Below are 27,952 nucleotides of genomic sequence, written 5' to 3'. Positions count from 1 at the left end.
AATTTCCAATGACCAATGGACTGACCAAATTGTTCATCTTTAGCAGGAAACAGGAGTACCCTGAAGAAACCCACACGGTCACAGAGAGGACACGTAAACTCCACACAGACAGCACCAGAGTCAGGATTGAACGCAGATCTCTGAGGCAGCAACTCTGTCACTGTGCTACCATGTGTATCATGACCATAAAGCAGATAGATTGAAATATTAAACACGGGATACTACATGGAGGAGCCACAGTGGTAGAGCCGCTGGGAGAGCTGCTGCCTCACAGCGCCATGGAACGGGGCTCGATCCCGACCTCAGGTGCTGTCTGCGTGGAGTTTGCACGTTCTCACTGTGACCTCGTGGGTTTTCCATGGGTGCTCCGGTTTCCTCTCTCATCCCAAAGGTGTGTAGGTTTATTAGTTAACTGGCCCTCTGTAAAATGCCCCCAGTATTTAGGGAGTGGATGAGAAAGTCGGGTAACAGAAATATTGTGAAGGGGCCAGAGGGGCTTATTTCTATGCAATGCCTCACAGCGCCAGAGGCCCGGGTTCGATCCTGACTACGGGCGCCGTCTGTACGGAGTTTGTGTCTTCTCCCCGTGGCCGCCTGGGTTTTTCTCCGGGTGCTCCGGTTTCCTCCCACATTCCAAAGATGTACAGGTGTGTCGGTTAATTGGCTTTGGTAAAATTGTAAATTGTCCCTCGTGTGTGTAGGACGGTGCTGGTGTTTGGGGGAGGCTGGTCGGCGCGAAATCGGAGAGCCGAATGGCCTGTTTCCATGCTGTATCATTAAACTAAACTAAACATAAAAGTTATAACAGGAATCTAATGTGGATAGGTTCAGCTGGTGATGAGACAGCTTAGGGCTAAAAACCAAGAACATTTCTTCACTCCGGGAGGGATCAATGTTGGGGTCACACTTTTGGGAATAGTGGGCCCTTTGAACGTTGAGTTCCAGCAGATTTCCTGTCCTTTTAGGGTGGACCACTGAGTTCAATGGTTCTCACTAAAAATGTTCTCCTGACTGCTTCAGGACATCACAGTCACACTGTCATAGGTTTGCAGTTTAATGTAAGTGATGCACCACATGCTGGATAATTTATTATTCTGAAGCATTTATAACGCCGGTCTAGAATGATAAACATAACCATTAAAATCCAGTCTGCGCTCGCTTTCAAACCGACCTTGGCAAGAGACTTCATTCCATGACACCAGAGGGGAAAGATGTGGTGCACTTCTCCAAGATCATCTGTTTTTAATTTAGCCACAAAAAAAAGAAGTAAAGCGAAACATTGACCGGCCGCATAAAGTCTTGAAACTCTTTCTCCCCCCCCCCCCCCCATGTGTTTCGTAGATCAAGCTGTCCTCGTTGGGAACAAACATTACGTGACCTTCGACGGGAAGATGTACGATTTTGCCAGCAAGTGTGGTTTCCTTTTAGCCAAGGACTTCCAGGGCAACTCGTTCACCGTGTTACTGAACCACGAGAAGCACGGCAGAAACTCGCTTCGAGTCGAAATGAATCGGACCGCCGTTGATATTTACCCGGGGCTCAAGGTGAAATTCACGCGCGCTCGCAATCCCCCATCACACCCACATCAACATCAGAACCCTTTCTTCAGAAGCAGCGTGAAAGAACGTGCTCATTGACAAATAGTTCCTATTAAAACTTTCCCCTCTCTCCTTAAACCGTATGTCCCCTGGGTTCTTGTTTCCCTTACTGTGCAAGAGACCCTGTGCATCTACCCTATCTATTCCCCCATGATCTTATACTGTAAACAAGACCAAGTGACGTTGAAGGTTTCAATCTCATCTGCCTCGACATTTTACACACACTGATTGTCTTCTTGAGAGCTTTCCAGTTTTCAGATTATTGTGTTTATTAAAAAGAAACATTTAGAATTGGGATTTTGCGATAAAAAGTGGGATTCTAAGACAGACAAGTTGTTTTCCACAGGTTGAAGAGAATTGCAAAGCCAGTGATCTGCCCCTGCTGAAGAATGGAGTGACAGTCAAGTGGGATCTCAATGAAGTCAAGGTGTCAGATCAAAATGGAGTCACAGTATCGTGTGACATGCGACATGACTTCTGCAGTCTTACTCTTCCTGGATGGTACCACGGTTAGTGCTCGGAAACATTAATAGTCAAACCTTTAACCGTTGTGGACTGTGTTGTACTTCGTGGTCCGGTACCTGTTGTACCTTTAGTGACTCTGGACGGACCACAAGTACACGTGTATAAAAGGTTACCTTGCTGGAGCTCAACTCCAGGCTGTTTATTCCGTGGCCACCTGCATCCAGAGTGACCGCCTAATCACAGCAATCACTTATATACACAGGCACACAAAGTAGTCCTTGGATACACAAAGTAGTCCCAGCAATATCACAACAGACTGTGCTCAACTCTAATACAAATGGGTTCTATCCTGTTGAAAGAGAGTGGAACCTTTATAAATGTTCTCTGTGTGCGTACTTAGTCCCGGTAGCGAATTGTAAACCGATGGGGCCTGTTTCCACGCTGTATCTCTAAGATTGAATAGAATAATCTTTATTGTCATCCAAAAACGTGTTTTTGGACGAAATCACGTTACCCACAGTCAACAATGAGACGCAATTTAAAAAAAAGAAAGCAATTAAACACACAATCACAAAAACCAACATAAAACAAAAAGCATCCGTCACAGTGAGTCTCCTCCAGTCACCTCCTCACTGTGATGGAAGGCCGGAATGGAAAGCTAAACTGAAACTAAACACTTCTGTGTTTAACTCTTCCCTTTGAGATGATCTTTATAACTTCCCCTTTTTTTAAACTAAGTTTTGGATCATCTGCATTAATGCCGCTTGAAGATTGTTTAAAAGAATAACAGGAGGTCGAATTGAATCTTACAAAATTCTGATAGGGCTGGGCAGACTGAGAGGGAAGAGAATGTTTACATCGGCTGAGGTCTCGTATGGGGCAGAGTCTCAGATCCCAGTTACGTGGCAGGAGAGGTCGGGCATAGAAGGATGCAACCTTAGAAACAAGGAATTGCAGATGCTGGTTTACAATTCAAGACAAAGTGCCGGAGTAACTCAGAAGGTCAATCAGGGTCCCTGGAGAACATGGTCGGTGATATTTTGGGTCAAGACCCTTTTCCACCTATCCACGTTCTTCAGAGATGTTGCCTGACCCGCGGAGTTACCTCAACATTTTGTGTCTTTCTTTGCTGATGTTTCAGGTCAGGGCCCTTATTCAGACTGATTGTGGAGGGTGGGGAGGATAAAGCTGGAAGAGCGATGGGGCAGGACAAAGTCTAGAAGGTAATAGGTGGACACAGGATGGAGACAAAATGGAATTCATTGTCACAGAAGGCTGTGGACCGTCGTTGGATATTTCTAAGGCAGAGATTGATAGATAGATTCTTGATGAGAACGGGTGTCAGGGGTTATGGGGAGAAGGCAGGAGAATGGGGTGAGGAGGGAGAGATAGATCAGCCATAATTGACTGGCGGAGTAGACTTGATGGGCCGAATGGCCTAATTCTGCTCCTACAACTTATTGGAAAGGACGGGAGAGTTGAGAATTGTGAAGCTGGAGGAAGGAATGTTGGTGGACGGAGAGGGGGGTGGGGGTGGGGGAGAAGGGAGAGGGATGTGGGCAGATGAGGGGGTGAGAGAGCCAAACTTCTTCACTCAACCGGTGAAGTATCGGTGGAATTCCCTAACAGAGAGAACTTTAGAAGCAAAGTCAGTGAGTATAGTTAAGGAGATTGATAAATGTCGTCTTGTGAATCCTGGCATGGATTTTTACCTGATAACGCTTCTGTGAATTCCCTCAAGACATTTTGCCACGCTAAAGGTGCAAAATGAATACGGTTTGTTGTTATATTGTCTGAGTCATGAATGAGCAGAATTTAATTTTTGAAGGTCTTTGGGGGAAATAAAATGTGTGATTGCTTTTGATATGTGGTGGGGTTTTTTTTTTGTTGCAAAAATCAAATCACTCTCAGTGTGTGGTACGGAATAACATTCTGCAATGAAACATTGCGGCAACATTTTGACATCCGTCAGCCAAATGTTCAGATTGATTTAATAGCAGCAAGTAGCAAATTGAACAAGCGAAAATGAAAAGAACGAAACCACTAAGGAGGGAAATTGGCTATCAGCATCTCTACAAAGTATGTTATTATACAGCCTTAGCTGTTAGTCAGGGAGTCCTGCCCACAATCTGTGCATTGCATCCAAAGACATATGGCATCTCCACAGCTTGTGCTTTTCAGTAGTGCTGTGAAACTTTCCAAAATGTTTGGTTCATGATGGAAGAAATACTTCAAATTCGATTATCTCTGCGACGTTTTATGATAGAATCGTAGGCCAAAAAGCTGTGCCATAAAAACTAGGATCACGAGAAGGCCATTTGGCCCTTCAAGCCTATCCTGCCGTGCAATGGCTGGTCTGCTGCCTCAATACTTTGTTCCCATTCTCTCATCATTTAAGACAGGAGCAGAATTGGGTCATTCGGCCCATTGAGTCTGCTCTGCCATTCGGTCGTGGCTGATCTATTGATCCCTCTCAACCCCATTCTACTGCCTTCTCCCTGTAATCATTGATGCCCTTACCAAACAAGAACCTGTCACTCTCTGTTTTAAAAATACCCAATGACTTGGCTTCCACTGTCATCCGTGGCAATGAATTCCACAGATTCACCAACCTCTGGCTAAAGAAATTCCTCTTCATCTCCATTCTAAAGGTGCGTCCATTTACTCTGAGGCTGTGCCCTCTGGTCCGTGACTCTCCCAATACTGGAAACCATCCTCTCCACATCCACTCTCCATCTAGGCCTTTTGTATCCACGAACCTATTTGTCTCCTTCTTAAATATATTCAGTGGCATGGCTTCCACAATCCACCCATGGTAATGAATATTACAGGTTTATTACCCATTAATTTCTCAGCCACTGGGCCTTGTAACATTACACTGCGACTCTACCCTAGCAAGGGGATATTTCCTCCCTGGGTCCAGTCTGTCTTGCCCTGCCAGAGCTTTGCAACTCTCAATTCGATTGTAAGTAGACTTGCACACACACCTACACATCTGCACATCCTTCACTTGAACAAGAGGCACACACAAAGGTCACGGTGGCGCAGCGGCAGAGTTGCTGCCTTACAGCGAATGCAGCGCCATAGATCTGGGTTCGATCCCGACTACGGGTGCTGTCTGTATGGGGTTTGTACGTTCTCCCTGTGACCTGTGTGGGTTTTCTCCGAGATCTTCGGTTTCCTCCCACACTCCAAAGATGTGCAGGTTTGTAGGTTAATTGGCTTGGTAAATGTAAAAATTGTCCCTAGTGGGTGTAGTGTTAGTGTGCGGGGATCGCTGGTCGGCGGGGACCCGGTGGGCCGAAGGGCCTGTTTCCGCACTGTGTCTCTAAACTAAACTAAACTAAACAAAGTGCTGGAGCAACTCAGCAGGTCAGGCAGCATCTGTGGGAGGGGAGAAGTAATGGGCGACACTTCGGGCTGGGACCCATCTGCGGGCCGATGGAGAAGACCATCAGACTGAAGGCCATTGGCCCGATGAAAGCCCGACCTGAAACGTCGCCTGTCTGACTCCCTCCACGGAGGCTGCCTGACTTGCCGAGTTCCTCCGGCACTTTTTGATCTGCTCAAGATTCCAGCTCCTGCAGTTCCTCCTGTCTATGCCTGAACAAGATTCTGGTCAGGATGACTCATGCCAGAAGAGTTCTACACTCTGAAAAAAGCCCCCCTATGGAAATCTTGAGGAGAGAAATGGAGAAAACTGGAGAAGAAAATAACCACTGAAAGAGTTCAGGCAGAAATATTGGCCAAATCCCTCTTGATATATACGAGGCCCCCCTAAATGACAATAGACAATAGACAATAGGTGCAGGAGGAGGCCATTCGGCCCTTCGAGCCAGCACCGCCATTCCATGTGATCATGGCTGATCATTCTCAATCAGTACCCCGTTCCTGCCTTCTCCCCATACCCCCTGACTCCGCTATCCTTAAGAGCTCTATCTAGCTCTCTCTTGAATGCATTCAGAGAATTGGCCTCCACTGCCTTCTGAGGCAGAGAATTCCACAGATTCACAACTCTCTGACTGAAAAAGTTTTTCCTCATCTCAGTTCTAAATGGCCTACTCCTTATTCTTAAACTGTGACCCCTTGTTCTGGACTTCCCCCAACATTGGGAACATGTTTCCTGCCTCTAACGTGTCCAACCCCTTAATAATCTTATACGTTTCGATAAGATCTCCTCTCATCCTTCTAAATTCCAGTGTATACAAGCCAGGTCGAACTGACACAATTAAAGCTATAACGATTATAAAATGCACCTTTTAAAAAAATATTGTGGTTCTTTTTAATAATTTGACTCCATCCTGCCATGAATTGTAATCATAATTGAAGGATATAATTGAAGGAATTTTAATCATAACTGAAGGAACCTGATAGTTGTGATGCATGTGTTCACTTGTGTTTGCAGGAAGATCAGCCGGCCTGTTTGGAACAAATGATAATGAAGCTGGGAATGAGTTCACTCTACCCAACCACACACAGGCAGAGAATGTGCAGGAGTTTGCAGAGGAATGGCAGGTAAAGTACTGATTGCAGCGCTCCAAAGGCAAGGCTGGGCTACGGTCAAAGGTAGACACAAAATGCTGGAGTAACTCAGTCTGAGGAAGTGTCTCGACCCGAAATGTCACCCATTCCTTCTATCCATAGATGCTGCCTGACCCGCCAGCATTTTGTGTCTACCTTCGATTTAAACCAGCACCTGCAGTTCCTTCCTACAGGTTTAGTTTGGTTTAGAGATACAGCGTGGAAACAGGCCCTTCGGCCCACCGGGTCCGCGCCGACCAGCGATCCCCGCGCATTAACACGACCCTACACCCACTAAGGACAATTTTTACATTTTACCAAGCCAATTAACCTACAAACCTGCACGTCTTTGTAGTGTGGGAGGAAACCGAAGATCTTGGAGAAAACCCACGCAGGTCGTGGGGAGAGCGTACAAACTCTGTACAGACAGCGCCCGTAGTCGGGACCGAACCCGAGTCTCCGGCGCTGAATTCGCTGTAAGGCGGCAACTCTACCGCTGCGCCACCGTGACCGCCCAAGTCACAGTCAAGATGGGCACAAAGTCACGATGGACACAAAGTGTTGGAGTAACTCAGCGGGACAGGCAGCTTTTTCAGAATTTCCTACATCAGACCGTGTCTGCTGAGGAACTGCGGCCGTGTGTGGGAAAGAGTTTGTAGGAAGGAACTGCAGTTGCCTGTTTACCAACAAAAAAAAAGATACAAAGTGCTGGAGTAATTCAGTGGGGTCAGGCAGCATCTCTGGAGAATGGGAATTGGTGATGTTTCGGGTCAAGACCCTTCTTCTGTATGATGCTATTTGAGAAGAACAGTGACTAACTTCAGTATGGTTACAGTCTCTGTGCTTCCCAAATAGCAAATTGCAACTCTTATCAAGCACAGCCACAACCATTGCTGGTCTTGTTACATTAATTAACGTGATGGTGTTTGGGTGCTTATTGTCAGAGTACTGCAAGTAGTGCAACTACCTCACAGCCGCAGTGGCCCAGAATCGATCTTGACCTCAGGCACTGTCTGTGTACATTCCCCCTGTCCTTCTCCTGGGCTCCCCCAGTTACTCCAGCATTCTTCCACATTACAGAGACCATACTTTCAGTAACCGGAGAGCGGGCCTGTGCTCACGGTTGCTAAACACTTTCACTCTCCTTCCCATTCATACACTGACCTTTCTGTCCTTGGTCTCCTCCATTGTCAGAGTGAGGCTAAACTCAAATTGGAGGAACAGCATCTCATATTTTGCTTGGGCAGTTTACAGTCCAGCGGTATGAATATTAATTTCTCTAACTTCATGTAACCCCGGCATTCCCTCCCTCTCCAACCCTCCCCCACCCATGTTGCTCCAGCTTCTCGTTTTCACTCAACAAACAGCAAACCATGGCCTGGTTTCCTTTATCATCGTTACTTGTTTGCATATCTTTCATTCATTGTTCTTTATCTCTCTACATCTCTTGTTTCCCTTTTCCCTAACTAGTCTGAAGAAGGGTCTTGATCCAAAACGTCACCCGTTCCTTCTCTCCAGAGATGCTGCCCACTGACTTACTCCAGCTTTTTGTGTCTATCATCACCTGTCCATATTCTCCAGAGATGCTGCCTGACCCTCTGAGTTGCTCCAGCATTTTGTGTCTATCTTCTGCTGGTTGATGAATTGATGGACTACTTTAGGTTACCCCTACTATAAGTGCGTGGCAGGAGAATAAGGTGGCAGGCATTACTGGGATATGAGCAAAGTTAGGTTACCAAGAATTCTTCTCTGAAACATCGGTGGTTGAGGGGAGACTTGATAGAAATATATTAAATTATGAGAGGCATAGATAGGGTAGACCCTTTCTCCCAGGGTGGAGGTGTCCAACACTAGAAGGCACAGCTACAAGGTGGGAAGGGGAACGGAAAAACAAAGAACTGCAGATGCTGGTTTAAGGAAGGACACAAAGTGCTGGAGTAACTCAACGGGTCAGGCAGGTGGGGGGGGGAGGGGCTGGGTGGAGGGGAGATTGATGGGAGTCCAGGTGAGGCCCAGGGGAGGGAAGGGGTGGGGAATGTTTAAGGGAGATGTGCGGGACTCTTTACACAGAGAGTGGTGGGGGCCTGGAATGCGCTGCCAGGGGTGATGGTGGAGGCAGATAGTGACGTTCAAGAGGCCTTTAGATCGTCACGTGGAAGTGCAGGGAATGGGGGGGGATGTGCATCATGTACAGGCAGATGAGATCAGCTGCACTTAGCATCATGTTCGGCACAAACGTTATGGGCTGAGGGGCCTGTTCCTGTGCTGTACTGTTCTGCGTTCTCATGCAGGGAGATACATTTGATGGGACTACTCCAAGAGCCAACACAGACTTGCTGAGCAAAATGGTCTCCTATGTTGTAAGGAAAAAAACTGCAGAGAGCAAATGAGTGGCACAGTGCCTTTACAGCGCCAGAGACCTGGGTTCAATCCTGACTATGGTGCCGGCTATATGGAGTTTGCACGTTCTCCCCGTGACCGTGTGGGTTTTTGTATGGGCACTCCGGTTTCCTCCCACACCCGAGAGGCGTGCAGATTTGTAGGGAAAATGTTGCTTTTGTAAAAACTTTCATTGTCCCAAGTGTGTTGGATAGTGAACAGGGTGATTGTTGGTCGGCACGGGCTCAGTGGGCTGAAGGGCCTGTTTTCACACTGAAGTCTAAAATATGAATATGAAACATGTAAAAGGATATTGTGTTCAAACCTAATAATTGTAACTGGTGTTAAGTCAAAATATAAACGGCCTGTTCAAAGATGCGTCGGACTAGACGTACAATGCTGAGAGGAATGCCTATGTTCACATTTTACAACGATTAATACATTTCTTGCCAACATCGATGTAACCCTCCCAAATCAGTACAGGCTATTTAACTCACTGGCACGTTACACATGGCTCTGGATATTAAACCCACAGGAACCCACTTGCTGAATATTTACAGCAATTCCAGTCTTTATTTCAAATTTTCCAACATCTGCAGTTTTATTTTGGTTTCCAGAAGGATTAGATAGGAATGGCTTGATCCTTGATGAATGAATGTATCTAGTTTACGGTGCTGGACAAATGGATTTGAACTTTTCTATTCATATTATAACATGTGGCCCAATACGTCACAGATATTATAAAAAGAAAGCAATATTATAGCATTTAAATTACGCCCCTTTGCTTTCAATGTCAGGGGAGAAAAGATTTGTTGGGATCCCAAGTGTAAAATTTGATTAGTACGGATGCCAGGGGTTACGGGGAGATGGCAGGAGAATGGGGGATAGGAGGGAAAGATAGATCAGCCATCATTGAATGGCGGAGTAGTAGACTTGATGGGCCGAATGGCCTCATTCTGTTTCTATTACCTATGACCTAACAGTTTTCCAGTCCTGTTACTCTGTCTCTGCAGACGCCATTTCAACTCCCCTTCCCCTTCCCATCCCGACCTGACTGTCCTCAATGACCTTCATTGCCTGAGTGAGGCCACACACACCTCTTATTCCACATGTGTAGCTTATAACCCAGTGGTAGTTACATTTGATTTTTCCAATGATAAGTAGCACGTCTTCCTCTCTCTTTCCTGTGCTCCCACCCCAGTACACAGCAACTTCTCCCACAATCCCGCCCCTCTTTTGCACTTCTCCCTGTAAACATCAGTTGTCTAGAAATTCATCAACCCATTTAAAAAATGCGTTGGCGAGATGGGTTGTGTGGTAACCCAGTCAATGCCTTGCGTGAGGCCTCACATTTCAGGCCTGCAGAAAGCCTATGGACATGCCTTCTCCATGCAAAACTGTTCCTCCTTGGGCCAGATCTTTGAAGAACACGTGAAGGAGGTCAAGTGAGGTTTAAATCTAGTGTGAGTTTGGAATTTAAAATGGCAGGAGATTTGGAGCTGGGTAGCCAGATAGGAAATTGGAAGTGGGGAGTTGGGCCCAATGGATAACAAGGTTTTGGGTGAGGATGGGCTACTGGGGATCAGTGAGCAAAGACTCGGGAGGACGTCAGGAAGATCGACTTCCGTGAGTGGCACGGTGGCGCAGCGGTAGAGTTGCTGCCTCACAGCGCCAGAGACCCGGGTTCGAGTCTGACCATGGGTGTTGTCTGTACGGAGTTTGTACGTTCTCCCCGTGACCTGCGTGGGTTTCCTCCAGTATCTCCGGTTTCATCCCACACTCCAAAGATGTGCAGGTTTGTAGATTAATTGGCTTGGTATAATTGTTAATTGTCACTGGTGTGTGTAGGATAGTGTTGGTGTGCAGGGATCGCTGGTCGGCGCGGACTCGGTGGCCGGTGACTCGGTGGGCCGGTGACTTGGTGGGCCGGTGACTCGGTGGGCCGGTGACTCGGTGGCCGGTGACTCGGTGGGCCGGTGCCTCGGTGGCCGGTGACTCGGTGGCCGGTGACTCGGTGGGCCGGTGACTCGGTGGGCCGGTGACTCGGTGGGCCGATGGGCCTGTTTCCGCGGTGAATCCCTAAACTAAACTAAACTTGTACATTTTAGTCAGCATCTCTGAATTTGTTCATTTACTAGGTGTGACAACAATATGACTGAAAAGAAATGTGATTAACACAAATGAAAAAAAAATTCTGCTCTGAAATATAACTATTCTGTTTTAGGTACGTTTTATCAGTTTATATTACAATCCTTTCGTTTCTGAAGAAAATTAAACCTACTGAATAAAACTGTAAAATGATCGCATGGACTTGTGTCAGTCACGTACAAATAATCATCGAGACAAGATGGAAGGCGGTTTAATTGCCTGCCACAATTCTCTGGAAGTTTTTTTGTTCTGGCATTGATTCAATGCAGAGAAGCTATTGATCTGACAGTGAATGAAAGACCCATGAAATTATGGCAATATCCTTTTTTAGTTTAGTTTCAGTTTTTTAGTTTAGTTTAGAGATACAGTACGGAAACAGGCCCACCGAGTCTGCGCCGACCAGTGATCCCTGCACAATAACACACGCCTACACACACTAGGGACAATTTACACTTGTATACGAACCCAAGCCAATTAACCCACAAACGTGTACGTATTTGGAGTGTGGGAGGAAACCGAAGATCTCTGAGAAAACCCACGCAGGTCACGGGGAGAACGTACAAACTCCGTACAGACAGCACCCGTAGTCGGGATCGAACCCGGGTCTCTGGCACTGCATGCGCTGTAAGGCAGCAACTCTACCGCCGCGCCACCGCGCCGCTCTCTTTAGTTTAGAGATACCGGGGTAGAAACAGGCCCGCGCCGACCAGCGATCCCGGCGCACTAGCACTATCCCACGCACAAGGGACAATTTACAATCTTTACCGAAGCCAATTAGCCTACAAACCTGTGTGTCTTTGGAGTGTGGGGAGAAACCAGAGCACCTGGGGAAAATGGCTATTGTACTTTTGATTGTTGAGCATAAAATGCAGTATATTCTCTTCAACACCGCAAGACATCTTTCAGTTCACCCACGCTAACAGTCTTCTTCTCCGTCTGCATTAGATTGATGCTGGCTGCCACTCTACCGACAAGAAGACTAAGCAGTGCTTTGGCAGTGCCTTTCAGTACTTCTGCAAGACGTTATTCAAGAGCACCTACTCACCACTCAGAAACTGTTTCAAAGTGGTATGTCACTGCACACTGTTGACATTGTGAATGCAGAGGTTTAATGTGCCTTGCGGCTTGTCTCTCTCAGGACATCACCTGAATTTGAGATGAGAGACAAGAATCTTAAATTTGCTGAGGCAGCAAATCCATCAGAATTGTAGCTTGCCACCCTCCCTCGTCAGCAAGGGTGTACGTTGAGTAGGGCAGGCATCCCGTCTGCATCAACCCAGCAGGGTCTTGCAACGTTAAGGAGGTATCTTGGGGCTGTATGGTCCATTGCCACAGAAGGCTGTGATGGCCAAGTCAATGGATATTTTAAGACGGAAATTGATAGATTCTTGATTGGCACAGGTTTCAAGGGTTATGGGGAGAAGGCAGGAGAATGGGGTTTCAAGGGAAAAGATAGATCAACCAAGATTGAATTGCAGAGTAGCCTTGATGGGCCGAATGGCCTAATTCTGCTCCTATCACTTTTGAAATTATAAGGCAGCAACTTCGCCACTGTGCCACCCAAATACTGAATATTTCTTTGTTAAATATTATCTATATATTGTGTTTAAAGTCTTCCAGTAACGGGAGGGTCTAGAACCAAATGCCAGAATAAAAAGACACACCATTAGAATGGAGACGAGGAGGAATCTATTTAGTCAGAGGGTGGTGAATCTGTGGAATTCATTGCCACAGAAGGCTGTGATGGCCAAGTCAATGGGTGTTTTTAAGGCGGAGATTGACAGATTCTTGATTAGTGCAGGTGTCAGGAGTCTAGGGGGAGAAAGCAGGAGAATGGGGTTGGGAGGGAGAGATAGATCAGCCATGATTGAATGGCGGAGTAGACTTGATGGGCCGAATGGCCTAATTCTGCTCCGGTCACTTATGAACTGATCGATAGCTGAGGTAGGGGGGGGGAGTGGTTGAGGGTGGGAGGAGGTCGAACCCATATGGCCTGCCCTCTTTAAAGTTACAATTTCGCACACGAGACCCAAGAACTTGCCCATCGCTGAATGGATCTGATGCAAGGTGCGTTCTAATAGTCCAGCGTTGACAGTAGAAATTTGTCAAGTCCATGCTAATTCTGAGAGCTCGTAGGAGAGAGGTGGGAGGATTATTTTTAGAAACCGCTTGAAATTTAAAGTAGTTGTACGTTGATGTTAATGAGTGCTACAATCCTTGGATTGTTTATGAACTGTATTACACATTCACATCAACATGTAACCATTTAAAATTATAATTGTACACATCAACATCAACATATAGCTACTTTAAATCATAATAGTGGACATCAACATCAAAATATAACTACTTTATACTATAATATTACTCATTCACATCAACGTACTTTAAATTTTAAGCCGAAGGTGGGCAGAAAATGCTGGAGTAACTCAGCAGGTCAGGCAGCATCTCAGGTGAGAAGGAATGGGTGACGCTTCGGGTCGAGACCCTTCTTCAGAAGAATTTTAAGCCGATTGTTGGGGGTTACGGGGAGAAGGCAGGAGAATGGGGCTGAGAGGGAGAGATGGATCAGCCACGATTGAATGGCGGAGTAGACTTGATGGGCCGAATGGCCTAATTCTGCTCCTACGACTGATGAGCTTTTGCGTGCTTCCACCATCCTTGTGCGAGCTCAGAGACCTAGCGTGGACTTTACCCATGTTTTGGCTGATGTTTTGGTGATTAGTGTAAGCCTGGAGGTTTTATAGACAATAGACAATAGGTGCAGGAGGAGGCCATTCGACCCTTCGAGCCAGCACCGCCATTCAATGTGATCATGGCTGATCATTCTCAATCAGTACCCCGTTCCTGCCTTCTCCCCATACCCCCTGACTCCGCTATCCTTAAGAGCTCTATCTAGCTCTCTCTTGAATGCATTCAAAGAATTGGCCTCAGCTGCCTTCTGAGGCAGGGAATTCCACAGATTTACAACTCTCTGACTGAAGAAGTTTTTCCTCATCTCCGTTCTAAATGGCCTACCCCTTATTCTTAAACTGTGGCCCCTGGTTTTGACGGTGACAGGTGTGTGCGTTTCCGTCACGTTTGCAGGTGGACCCGGCGCCGTTCTACACCATGTGCCTGGACGACGTGTGTGCTTCGTCCGACCTGCGGCCGGCCTGCAGCCTCGCGGCCGCCTACGTCCACCTCTGCCACAGGAATTTTGTTCCTCTGCAAATTCCCTCACAGTGCGGTAAGCTTGGCTAAGTCTTCGTCTGATAGACACCACAATTTTAACCCCTCCCTGCCATTCCCACTTTGACGTTTTCTGTCCCGGGCCTCCTCCGCTGTCAGGGTGAGGCCACACGCAAATTGGAGGAACAGCGCCACGGGTTGGCGCAGCGGTAGGTGTTGCTGCTTTACAGCGCCAGTGACCCGGGTTCCATCCTGACCCACGGAGTTTGTACTCCTTCGGCCCACCGAGTCCGCGCCGACCAGCGATCCCCGCATGCCAGCACTATCCTACACACACCAGGGACAATTTACAATTACACCAAGCCAATTAACCTACAAACCTGTACGTCTTCGGAATGTGGGAGGAAACCGGAGCACCCGGAGAAAACCCACGCGGTCACGGGGAGAATATGCATCATCCGTCCAGACAAGCACCCGGAGTCAGGATCGAACCTGATCGAACTTAGGGCAGCCACGGTGGCGCGGTGGTAGAGTTGCTGGATTACAGCGCTTGCAGTGCCAGAGACCCGGGTTCGATCCCGACTATGGGTGCTGTCTGTGCGGAGTTTGTACGTTCTCCCCGTGACCTCGTGGGTTTTCTCCAAGATCTTCGGTTTCCTCCCACACTCCAAAGACGTACAGGTTTGTAGGTTAATTGCCTTGGTATAGATTGTCCCTAGTGTATGTGGGATAGTGTTAATGTGCGGGGATCGCTGGTCGGTGCGGACTCGGTGGGCCGAAGGGCCTGTTTCCGCGCTATCTCTAAACTAAAAAAAAATAAACTCTGGCTTTGTAAGACAGTAATTCTACCACTGCGTCGCCATGCTGTCTAGTCTGTTGCCTGGAGGTGCTACGTCAAAGAATTTCCAGACAGGAGACAAAATATTAATAGGCACCATTGTTTGATTCATGTAGGGTGGTGGCTGAGGGAAGAAGTAATTGTCTGGTCCAAATAATGGTCTATACTTGTTAATACCCACTATGACCACTGGATGGCAGGGCATTCACCATTTGAACCCATGCTGAGCCAAACACAAAGTGCTGGAGTAACTCAGCGGGTCAGGCAGCATCTGTGGAAGGAACGGTTAGGCGACATTTCGGGTCGACAACCCTTTTTCGGACTTGGGGAAGAGGATGGAAAGGGGGGGTGGGGGATGAGGCAGGAGAAAGACTGACAATTAGTAGGTGGATACAGGGGAGTGGGAGTTAATTGGCAGATGGGTGAACAGTGGCTATAGATGAAAAGAAGTCAAAAGGGTGTCAGATTTGGAAAGAAGAAGGCCCGGGGGGTGCTGTAGGCCCGAACACTGTAGGCCCGGACAGTGTGGGCCCGGGCGCTGCCTGACGGAGGTTGCATAGCAACCCGTCTCCCGGCCCGGGCGGCCGCCATTGGTGGAGCGGGAGCACGTGGCCGCTGGCTGGGTGAGGTCACGTGGGGCGCGGCGCGGTGACATCACCTTTTGTCCCTTATTTGGGAGTGAGAACGTTGGCAACTCTACACAAGACCCAAGACTGGCCATCGCTCAATAAACCTTGTGCAAGGTGTATTCCTACAGTGCAGAGTTGACAAAAGGAACAGACTACGTCTAAGCTAGGACTGGGAGCTCCCGTTAGAGAGGTAGAAGAGTCATAGATTCATACAGCGTGGAAACGGGCCCTTCACAGAAGGGTCTGTTTCCGTGTTGTACGACTCCATGACACATCGCCATTGTTGACCCACAGTGCCTTGTAACGTATATGTGTAGCAGGGAGATCCTATCCACGGGGGGGATTCTGCTGGTGTTCTGCCTCCTGACATTTTCTTCCCCCTGCAGTGAGTGGGGAAGATGGCGACAGTGTGCTGAACGATGACGTGGTCAACAGCGAACAATGGCGAACGGTGAAGCTGGCTGATGTCCTATTCATTATTGAAGAAAGAGATTGCAATAAGCCCATCATTGCGAAGCTTCCTTCACTCATTAATTCGCTGGTTGAAACATTCAGGAAACAAGGTGAGTTTTCCCCTTTCCGCCGTGGTTTAGAGAGCAGCTCGCAGTGCAGTGGGCGCACCTGGTGGAGTTGCTGCATCACGGCGCCAGAGACCCGGGTTCGATCCTGTTCCACGGCTGCTGTCTGTGTAGAGTTTGGTCGTTTCCAGAACCAGGGGCCAATCACAGTTTAAGAATAAGGGGTAGGCCATTTAGAACGGAGATGAGGAAAAACCTTTTTCACTCAGAGAGTTGTGAATCTGTGGAATTCTCTGCCTCAGAAGGCAATAGAGGCCAATTCTCTGGATGCTTTCAAGAGAGAGTTAGATAGAGCTCTTAATGATAGCGGAGTCATGGGGTATGGGAAGAGGTCAGGAAAGGGGTACTGATTGTGAATGATCAGCCGTGATCACATTGAATGGCGGTGCTGGCTCGAAGGGCCGAATGGCCTACTCCTGCACCTATTGTCTATTGTCCCGCCCTGTGACTGCGTGGGACTCCTCTGGGTGCTCCGGTTTCCTCTCGCATCCCAAAGACGTGTGGGTTTGTGGGTTAATTGGCGCTCGGTAAATTGTCCCTATGGCGTAGAGAGCGGATGCGAAAGTGGGATTACGTAGAACTAGTGTGAACGGGTGATTCATGGTCGATATGGACTCGACGGGCTGAAGGGCCTGTTTCTACGGTGTATCTCTAAACTAAACCAAAGCAAGAACCTGTCAGGGAGATAGGTACAGAGTGTCGAATGGCCTGGAAAAGTGAATGAGAGGAGGGTTCTCAATGCCAATTAGTTGAGCAGGTTTGTGTCCTCTGGAATCACTTCATAACCTTGTCTTAATGTACAGTTAGGCCATTGGAATATTGAACGTATTGAATATGCAGTCAAAAGCCAGCATGCAAGACTTCAGATAAAAGGAGGAATCACAGTTGGGAGGCGTCTGAAGAAGGGTCTCGACCCAAAACGTCACCTATTCCTTTTCTCCTGTTGAATTACTCCTGCATTTTGTGTCTATCTGAGCCTTCAGATAAATATTGGTCCTCCAACATATGTAACATAATCCAACATCTGTAGTATTATAGGATTATTCCATGTCTTACTTTCATTTCAAAGGAGACCACATTTCTGTTCAGTTCTGGGCACCATGTTATCGGAAAGATATTGTCAAGCTTGAAAGGGTTCAGAGAAGATTTACGAGGATGTTGCCAGGACTAGAGGGTCTGAGCAACAGGGAGAGGTTGAGTAGGCTGGGTCTCTATTCCTTGGAGTGCAGGAGGATGAGGGGTGATCTTATAGAGGTGTACAAAAACATGAGAGGAATAGATCAGGTAGATGCACAGAGTCTCTTGCCCAGAGTAGGGTAAACAAGGACCAGAGGACAGAGGTTCAAGGAGAAGGGGAAAAGATTTAATAGGAATCCGAGGAGTGACCCTTTTAACACACAAAGGGTGGTGGGTGTATGGAACGAGCTGCCAGAGGAAGTAGTTGAGGCAGGGACTAGCCCAGCGTTTAAGAAACAGTTAGACAGGTACATGGATAGGACAGGTTTGGAGGGATGTGGACCAAACGCAGGCAGGTGGGACTAGTATATCTGGGACATGTTGGCTGGTGTGGGTAAGTTGGGCCGAAGGGCCTGTTTCCACACTGTATCTCTCTATGACTCTATTTCCATCTACTCTTATCTCCAGTACAGTAAATTACAAATAAAACATACTCATGACACTCAGCCGTTCGGACAGCATCTGTAGAAGGAAATAGAGTGCACAGACCTGCTGAATGTCTCCAGGATTCTCGGTTTTTATTTCAGATTTCCAGCATCTGCAGCTTCCTTGATTTTCATTTACCCACATTGAGTTGGTAACAAAGGCAACAGGGCAGGAAGACAATAATCTTCCTGTCCGTGACTCTTGAAAGGCAGTTTGCAGCATTTTCCTTTCTGCATTACATCTAAGAAAATATTTTTAAGCTCTCTGGCCATAATGGATGTTCCAGACAGAACATGTAAGCTAAGAACATGTAAGTTATGGCTCTCTGGCCATAATGGATGTTCCAGACAGAACATGTGTCTAAGTTAAGCCACAACTGCTCTGAAGAATCATGCATGTGGCCGTTAGGTTTAAGCCTAAAGCAAATTCTGGTGCGGATGGCAGAATTTCAGAGTCAGCAGTTTTGGCCCTTGTTATCCAAAACGTACATACATGCATTACTTTGAAGTGAGAGATTTTGGGTGGAAGGACCAGTGACATTATGTGTATGAAATTAATTCACAAAATGCTGGAGTAACTCAGCAGGTCAGGCAGCATCTCGGGAGAGAAGGAATGGGCGACGTTTCGGGTTGAGACCCTTCAGCAGATTCTTGATTAGTACAGGTGTCAGGGGTTATGGGGAGAAGGCAGGCGATTGGGGTTGAGAGGGAAAGATAGGTCAGCCATGATTGAATGGCAGAGTAAACTCGATGGGCCGAATGGCCTAATTCTGCTCCTACAATTTATGAAGTTATGAAAAGTAGATGACTCCCTAGTTCCATTTAAAGTGGATAGCAAACCGTCCACTTCAAGCATCATTGTCCACGTGTTGTTCTTGATAACGACTGACCTTGGCGCCTCAAATGACCAGTGCTGCTTCAACCCCATACCCACAGTGCCTTGTAACGTATATGTGTAGCAGGGAGATCCTATCCATGGGGGAGACAGAAGGGTCTCGACCCCAAACGTCGCCTATTCCTTCTCTCCTGAGATACTGCCTGACCTGCTGAGTTACTCCAGCATTTTGTGAATAAATACCTTCGATTTGTACCAGCATCTGCAGTTATTTTCTTATACATTATGTGTATGAAAGATCTGCAGATGCTGGTTTAAACCAAAATGCTGGAGTAACTCAGCGGGACAGGCAGCATCTCGAAACGTCGCCCAGAGACATAGTTACAGCTTCAAATCAATGTGAGTTTTAGAGTTCCAGTTTGTTCTGATATCGGAAGGTATATCATTGTTTAATTCTGTTTGTCAACCTGGAGAAAATATTTCCCCTTATGACTATGGCGCGGCGGTAGAGTTGCTGCCTTACAGTGCCAGAGACCCAGGTTCAATCCTGAACACGGGTGCTGTCTGTACAGAGTTTGCACGTTCTCCCTGTGATCGCTGGGTGACCCGGTTTCCCCTCACGTTCCAAAGACGTACAGGTTTGTAGGTTAATTGGCTTTGGTAAAATTGTCCCTTGTGCGTAGGATGGAACGAGTGTTATGGCCATTGCCAGTCTGTGCGGATTCAATAGACAATAGGTGCAGGAGGAGGCCATTCGGCCCTTCGAGCCAGCACCGCCATTCAATGTGATCATGGCTGATCATTCTCAATCAGTACCCCGTTCCTGCCTTCTCCCCATACCCCCTGACTCCGCTATCCTTAAGAGCTCTATCTAGCTCTATCTTGAATGCCTTCAGAGAATTGGCCCCCTCTGCCTTCTGAGGCAGAGAATTCCACAGATTCACAACTCTCTGACTGAAAAAGTATTTCCTCATCTCAGTTCTAAAAGGCCCACCCCTTATTCTTAAACTGTGGCCCCTTGTTCTGGACTCCCCCAACATTGGGAACATGTTTCCTGCCTCTAACGTGTCCAACCCCTTAATAATCTTATACGTTTCGATAAGATCCCCTCTCATCCTTCTAAATACCAGTGTATACAAGCCCAGTCGCTCCAGTCTTTCAACATATGACAGTCCCGCCATTCCGGGAATTAACCTAGTATTCAGTGGGTGAAGGGGCTTGTTTACACGCTGTATCTCTAAACTAATCTAAACTATGTGATTTTTATTTATTTCTCAGGAGTGTCAGATGTGAAAATTGGTTTCATTGGCTTTGGAGATGATGGGATCCATGAGCAGCATATCCTAACAGTGAGGAGTGATAACACAACCTCTCCCCCTTGGTACTTGGAGAAGGAGCTGGGGTAAGACTGTCAACGAAGCCTTACCAACGGGCCTGAAAACCTTCCAGGAGTCTTCTTCCTATTCACCCCCTTATAAATTAAAATGCAACTCTATCCTTCAAACTAGTGTACAATCTGAGAAAACTTAATCGTCTGGAATGTCCTTGTAACAAGTTGGTAATTGTATAATAATAGTAAATAGATTTTAGTTTGGTTTAGAGATACAGTGCGGAAACAGGCCCTTCGGCCTAACGAGTCCGCGCCAATCTGCGATCCCCGTACACTAGCAATATCCAACACACGAGGGACAATTTACAATCTTTACCAAGCCAATTAACCTACAAACCTGTATGTCTTTGGAGTGCGGGAGGATACCTGAAGAAAATGGGGAGAACGTACAAACTCTGTACAGACAGCACCCATAGTCAGGATGGAACCCGGGCCTCTGGCGCTGTAAGGCAGCAACTCTACCGCTGCGCCACCGCGCCACCCTGATATTGATATTGAACATTTGAAGGACTGTAAAAAGCTGCACGGCAAAAGCTTTGAAATAGTTCACCATGAGGAAGTAGCAATGATTGAATATGTGCTTAAATAATGGAATAGTAAGATTGTAGTTTTGGTAATTTGATACAGAAAATGAATTGAAAAAATTTTGAATGGAATAAATGTTATTGGCCAAGTATGCATACATACAAGGAAGTAGCCTTGGTGCTTTGCTCACAAGTAACAACACGACATACAGTAAGCAATTAAGAATAAAACATTAAAACATTAAGAATAATATAAGAAGATAACTGCAGATGCTGGTACAAATCGAAGGTATTTATTCATAAAATGCTGGAGTAACTCAGCAGGTCAGGCAGCATCTCGGGAGAGAAGGAATGGGAGACGTTTCGGGTCGAGACCCTTCTTCAGACTGAACGTTTACACAGGGTCACAATATTAATTAAGGGAAAGGAGGCTGTTACTGCACTCAGCCAACCAAACTGAATGGATGATGGCATTATTGATTCTGTATTTGGTGAGAGTAAAATGAGGAGCATTTATGTCTATTTGGGCATCCTCCCTGCAGTTGGGATTGAAGATGCAAATTTTCAACTGCAGTGCAGTATTTATTTTGATTTATTTGCAGAAGAATTTCACAGCAGTCATTGGCAAAGCATAATATGTAAGATTTACGGGGACTCAAGGGACTGAGACACAGGAAGGGGTTGGGCAGGCTCGGGCTTTATTCATTGGAGTGCAGGAGACTGAGGGGGTGATCTTATAGAGGTGCATAAGATCACAAGGGGAATAGATAGGGTTGAGAGTACACAGAGTATTTTACAAGAAGCAGGAGGCATAGGTTTAAATTAAGCAGAGAAAGATCGAATAGTAATCTGACGGGCATCTTTTTCACACAGGGAGTGGTGGGTACATGGAATGAGCTGCCAAGCAGGTAGTTCAGGCAGGCACTCTAACAACGTTTTAAAGACATTTGGACAGGTACATGGATGGGAAGGGTTTGGAGGAATATAGGCCAAATGCAGGCAGCGTATCTTGCATGAGCAGGTTGGGCCGAAGGGCCTGTTACCGGGCTGTGTGACTCTCTGACTCTAGCATTGCAGATGGCCTTCCCCTTGTAGTTTGCCATTTGTCAGAAGGTCATAAGGAAGAGGGGTAGAATTAGGCCATTCAGCCCACCGTCAACTCCGCCATTCAATCATGGCTGATCTATCTCTCCCTCCTAACCCCATTCTCCTGCCTTCTCCCCATAACCTCTGACACCCGTACTAATCAAGAATCTATCTATCTCTGCCTTAAAAATATCAACTGATTTGGCCTCCACTGCCTTCTGTGGCAAAGAATTCCACAGATTCACCACCATTTGTGTCCCTGTGAGGCGGAAAAACTGGAGGCTTCCAACCCAAAGATCATCACTTTTGTACCCCTTTGTGATTGATTGCGTTAGGCTAATCGATAACAGGAAGAGATTTAGGGCGGCACGGTGGCACAGCGGTAGAATTGCAGCCTCACAGCGCAAGGGACTCGGGTTCGATCCTAACTACGGATGCTGTCTGTACGGAGTTTGTGTGGGTTTTCTCCGGGTCACAGAGTGATACAGTGTGGAAACAGGCCCTTCGGCCCAACTTGCCCACACCAGCCACCATGTCCCAGCTATATGAGTTCCACCTGTCTGCGCTTGGTCCATATCCCTCCAAACTTGTCCTATCCATGTACCTGTCTAACTGTTTCTTAAACGCTGGGATAGTCCCAGCCTCAACTACCTCCTCTGGCAGCTTGTTCCATACGCCCACCTCCTTTTGTGTGAAAAAGTTGCCCATTAGATTCCTATTAAATCTTTTCCCCTTCACCTTAAACCTCTATCCTCTAGTCCTCGTATCCCCGTCTCTGGGCAAGAGACTCTGAGCAGCTACCTGATCTATTCCTCTCATGTTTTTGTACACCTCTATAAGATCTCCCCTCGTCCTCCTGCACTCCAAAGAATAGAGACCCAGCATACTCAACCTCTCCCTACAGCTCACACCCTCTAGTCCTGGCAACATCCTTGTAAATCTTTTCTGAACCCTTTCAAGCTTGACAATATCTTTCCTATAACATGGTACCCAGACCTGAACACAATATTCTAAATGCGGTCTCACCAACGTTTTATACAACTGCAATATGACCTCCCAACTTCTATACTCAATACTCTGACTGATGAAGGCCAACATGCCAAAAGCCTTTTTGACCACCTTATCTACCTGTGACTCGGCCATTAAGGAACCATGCACCTGCACTCCTAGATCGCTCTGCTCTACAACACTCCCCAGAGGCCTACCATTTACTGTGTAGGTCCTGCCCTTGTTACACGTCCCAAAATGCAACACCAAAACACCAAAATGCAACGTCCCAAAATGCAACAAAATGCAATTTCACTACATTAAATTCCATCAATTGAATGGCGGTGCTGGCTCGAAGGGCCGAATGGCCTCCTCCTGCACCTATTGTCTATTGTCTATTAACCATTCCTCCGCCCATCTGGCCTATCGATCCAGATCCTGCTGCAATCTTTCACAACCATCTGCCATCATTCACAATCGGGTGCTTCGGTTTCCTCCCACACTCCAAATACGTGCAGGTTCGCAGGTTAATTGGCTCGGGTAAAACTGTAAATTGTCCCTAATGTGTAGGCTAGTGTTAGCCCCGTGCGGATCGCTGGTCGGTGAGGACTCGGTGGCTCGAAGGGCCTGTTTCCGCGTTGTATCCCTGAACTAAACTAAACTAAAATTTAACATGAGTGCTATAGTTTCAATCCTGAATGCGTGACACCTGTTCTCTCTGTACCCCTTCCAGTAATCTGATGTTCACCCGCAATGCCACCCTCGATGTACCAGTGGCTGTGAAACTAGTAACTCAGTGGCCTTTCCGCAGTGAAGCGCGCAAGAATGCCATTCTCCTGACTTGTTCCAGATGCCTGCACACCTACAAGGTAACTCCATACTAATTGCACCATATAGAACAGAACATCGCTACTGCGGCACGGTGGCGCAGCGGTAACGTTGCTGCCTTACAGTGAATGCAGCGCCGGAGACTCGGGTTCGATCCCGACTACGGGCGGCGTCTGTACGGAGTTTGTACGTTCTCCCCGTGACCTGCGTGGGTTTTCTCCGAGATCTTCGGTTTCCTCCCACACTCCAAAGACGTACAGGTTTGTAGGTTAATTGGCTTGGTAAATGTAAAAGTTGTCCCTGGTGGGTGTAGGATGGTGTTAATATGCGGGGATCGCTGGTCGGCGCGGACTTGGTGGGCCGAAGGGCCTGTTTCCGCGCTGTATCTCCAAACTAAACACAAAAAAAAGAATAATTAAAATCATAAATTACACGTTTACACAGAAACATGAATGAATGAATGAATGAATGAATGAATGAATGAATAAGTTTATTGGCCAAGTATGTGCATACACAAGGAATGTGCCTTGGTGCTCCGCTCACAAATGACAACACAAACATACAGTTAACAATTAAGAATAAAGCATAACCACATCAAAACAATAAGGATGCAACATTACGGTCTAAACATGTGGGTGAAAATAAACCAGAGCAAAAAAGAGACTACAGTCTTTGGTTATTGAGTAGAACTCTCACTCGTGGGGAAAAAAAGCTGTTTTTATGTCCAGCTGTGGCTGCTTTGACAGTCCAGAGGGAAGCGCTTCAAAGATTTTGTGGCCATAAACATAGAAACATAGAAAGTAGATACAGGAGTAGGCTGACCTATTGTCTATTGTCTATTGTCAATCAGTACCCCGTTCCTGCTTTTTTCCCCCATATCCCTTGATTCCTTTAGCCCTAAGAGCTAAATCTAACTCTCTCTTGAAAACATCCAGTGAATTGGACTCCACTGCCTTCTGTGGCAGAGAATTCCAGAGATTCACAGCGCTCTGGGTGAAAAGTTTTTCCTCGTCTCAGTCCTAGATGGCCTACATCGAAGGTAGATCAAGAGTTACTCAGCGGGTCAGGCAGCATCTGTGAAGGAAAGGAATCGGTGATGTTTCGGGTCGGAACCCTTCTTCCCCCAAGCATCACCAATTCCTTCTCTCCACAGATGCTGCCTGACCTGCTGAGTTACTCCAGCATTTTGTGTCGATTTGCGGAGGGACCCGGCGGGGGGGGGGGGGGGGGTGGGGAGTGGGGGAGTGGTGGGGGGGTGAACGGGATGAAGAAGGGATGACTACCTTTTGTAACTTTGTTGACACCGTTGTGGCGACTCTGTGGAAAAACAAAGAAGCTCACTGCACCTAGGTACAAGTGACAATGAAGTATCATCATCATCATTGGCGTAACAAGGGCAGTGAGTTGCATTGGAAGTTTACCTACAGTCTTTCCCAAGTGGAATTATTGCACCCAGTGTAAATGGGGGAGTGTTTTATACTCCAGCATTTCACCAGGCCTAAATGTGATAAATCCTCTCTCCCTCCAAGGAGCTCTCCAGCTTGTTCTTGGCATGACGTTGATATAGCATCACTTGCCGAGCTCGGGCATGTTTTTAGATGCAGATCCCTAATGATTTCTCCTACTCCGATCAGTCCCAGGTGCTGCCTGTTCGAACACGGGCTTCTACCGCTCTCCCTAACACCAGTAACAGTTTCCTTTGTACCCGCTAGGCATCTGAGGATACTCTGCAGTACATGCTCGCGTCCTCTGGGGTTGTGCTGCACGTGCTGAAGGCCACGAGGTTCCAGATGAAGAACGGAGCGAGAGATGCCAGCATTGCAAGCATAGACGCCACCAACCTCTTTCGAGTCGGCGGTGCTGGCCACAGTAAGGACCAGTCCTCGGAAGCATTACGCCATCACATTGTGGTAGGTTTATGCAACTTTGACGAAGAACAGTTTCAATGTTAACCATTCACAGATTTGATGCACATATGGAGCTTAGCGCCTGGGTTCCGAACGCCCTGAAAGTGGCAACACAAGGGCGGGAGAGTTGCTGCCTCGCTGCGCCAGAGACCCGGGTTCGATCCTGACTGCGGGTGCTGTCTGTACGGAGTTTGTACGTTCTCCCCGTGATCGCGTGGGTTTTCTCCGGGCGCTCTGATTTCCTCCCATGCTCCAAAGATGTACATGTTTGTTGGTTAATCTGCTTCAGTTAGAAACTGTAAATTGACCCTAATATGTAAGATTTATTCACAAAATGCTGGAGTAACTCAGCAGTTCAGGCAGCATCTCAGGAGAGAAGGAATGGGTGACGTTTCGGGCCGAGACCCTTCTTCAGACTGATGTCAGGGGGGCGGGACAAAGGAAGGATATAGGTGGAGACAGGAAGATAGAGGGAGAACTGGGAAGGAGGAGGGGAAGAGAGGGACAGAGGAACTATCTAAAGTTGGAGAAGTCGATGTTCATACCACTGGGCTGCAAGCTGCCCAGGCGAAATATGAGGTGCTGTTCCTCCAATTTCCGGTGGGCCTCACTATGGCACTGGAGGAGGCCCATGCCAGAAGGGTCAGACTGGGAATGGGAGGGGGAGTTGAAGTGCTCAGCCACCGGGAGATCAGTTTGGCCAACGCGGACCGAGCGCAGGTGTTGAGCGAAGCGATCGCCGAGCCTGCGTTTGGTTTCGCCGATGTAAATAAGTTGTCATCTAGAGCAGCGGATGCAATAGATGAGGTTGGAGGAGGTGCAGGTGAACCTCTGTCTCACCTGGAAAGACTGTTTGGGTCCTTGGATGGAGATGCTGCCTGACCTGCTGAGTTACTCCAGCATTTTGTGAATAAATACCTTCGATTTGTACCAGCATCTGCAGTTATTTTCTTATACTACATATGTAAGATCGTTATAGTGTGCGGGGCCATCACTGGTCGGCGCGGGCCGAAGGGCCCCACTGTATCTCTAAAATCTAAAGTACATGGAGTAGTAGGAAGGCACATGGTATGCTTGATTTCATAGGTCAGGCCATTGAGTGCAGGCGTTATGAAGTCATGATACAGCATTATAGGACTTTAGTTCGGCTGTGTTTGAAGTATTGCGTGCAGTTCTGGTCCCGACGTTAGAGAAAGGATGTGGAGGCTTTGGAAAGGGTGAAAAAGGAGGTTTACCAGAATTATGCCTGGATTAAGGGGTGTCAGCCACGCTGAACTAAACCTGCTGTGATTTGTCTTCATGCCTGCATAGAAACATAGAATATAGGTGCAGGAGTAGGCCACTCGGCCCTGTGAGCTGTTCATTATGATCATGGCTGACCATCCAAAATCAGTAACCCCGCTCCTGCTTTCTCCCCATGTCCCTTGATTCCGTTAGCCCGAAGAGCATTAATTGAGCCAACAATCACACCAGGATTTGCAATCCTGCACAAACTGGTGCCAAGACGATCCCGTTCGGAAAAGGCCTCTCTTTCCAACGCTTTAATTTTGTCTTCCAGTTGCCTTCTGACGATGTGTGTCTGGCCGCGGCGATGGAATCCGGAGGCGCTATATTCGACTCTTCGCAGTTGCTCAGGCAAAGCAAACACTTTCTGCATTTGTTTAGCTGCCGGGTCACTGGGATGTATAAAGCCGGAGTATGCGGGAGCCACCGTCCGATTGCAGATTGAACTGGTTTCGTTTTGGTTCAGGTGACCCCCCCCCACACCCCACCCCCCACCCCCCACCCCCCACCCCCCACCCACCCCCAAATGTTGAGGCAGTTCGGGTAATGGAAACTCACCCTTGGAGAATTCCACAAATCGCTGCTTGCAAATTTGAGGCACGGAATAAGAATCGTTCCTGTAGAATTTACGTGGGGGAGACAATTTCTTTTCTCCAACGTGCATTTTTCGATGCGTGCACAGAATAGTGTTCCACAAACGTAGAATTATGCTGTGTAGAAAACCGTAATATGACTGCAGCCCATTCCCAGTGACACAAGGGTCATCTGTATTAAAGTTGATTACTTCATTGCGAAGCGAATATCAGACAATATCAGACCACGTTTCGCAGCAGGACCACAGTGTCAAGAAACCTCTCCGTGTGACCAGAGGTTCAGATCACACAGTGACACCATTATATATATATATGTATGTTGCTTTGAATCACAAATGATTTCCAATTAATCTTCAAACAGTAAATAACTCCCTTTATTTTTTTACCCTGTTGTTTTGCTTGTACAGTCAGTCCAGGATTGGGTTTATGTTGTCAACGTCTTAAGGGACAGAATGTTTTCAACGCTATCTAATTGTCGTTATTCTCTTCTCATAAGGGTTCTTGAATGTTTCTTGCCGAGATAATTACTG

General features: G+C 47.2%; 1 protein-coding gene across 1 annotated transcript in view; it reads left to right on the top strand.

The window, feature by feature from the left end:
• The window catches only part of LOC144604175 (uncharacterized), a 257,398-nt gene extending 229,701 nt beyond the window's left edge, over window positions 1–27,697 (top strand). Inside the window, exons 68-77 of the mRNA XM_078418381.1 lie at window positions 1,342–1,544; window positions 1,945–2,107; window positions 6,469–6,578; window positions 12,057–12,179; window positions 14,199–14,340; window positions 16,136–16,312; window positions 20,102–20,225; window positions 23,544–23,679; window positions 25,351–25,548; window positions 27,104–27,697. Coding sequence (XP_078274507.1) covers window positions 1,342–1,544; window positions 1,945–2,107; window positions 6,469–6,578; window positions 12,057–12,179; window positions 14,199–14,340; window positions 16,136–16,312; window positions 20,102–20,225; window positions 23,544–23,679; window positions 25,351–25,548; window positions 27,104–27,274 — 1,547 coding nt within the window. The 3' untranslated portion in view covers window positions 27,275–27,697. The remainder of the gene's footprint in view (window positions 1–1,341; window positions 1,545–1,944; window positions 2,108–6,468; window positions 6,579–12,056; window positions 12,180–14,198; window positions 14,341–16,135; window positions 16,313–20,101; window positions 20,226–23,543; window positions 23,680–25,350; window positions 25,549–27,103) is intronic.
• The last annotated feature ends 255 nt before the right edge of the window (window positions 27,698–27,952 follow it).

The sequence above is a fragment of the Rhinoraja longicauda genome, chromosome 21 (genome assembly GCF_053455715.1).
Source record: "Rhinoraja longicauda isolate Sanriku21f chromosome 21, sRhiLon1.1, whole genome shotgun sequence".
NCBI lineage: Eukaryota > Metazoa > Chordata > Chondrichthyes > Rajiformes > Arhynchobatidae > Rhinoraja > Rhinoraja longicauda.
The sequence above is the reverse complement of the archived record's forward strand: the minus strand, read 5'-3'. Positions and strand labels throughout refer to the sequence as shown.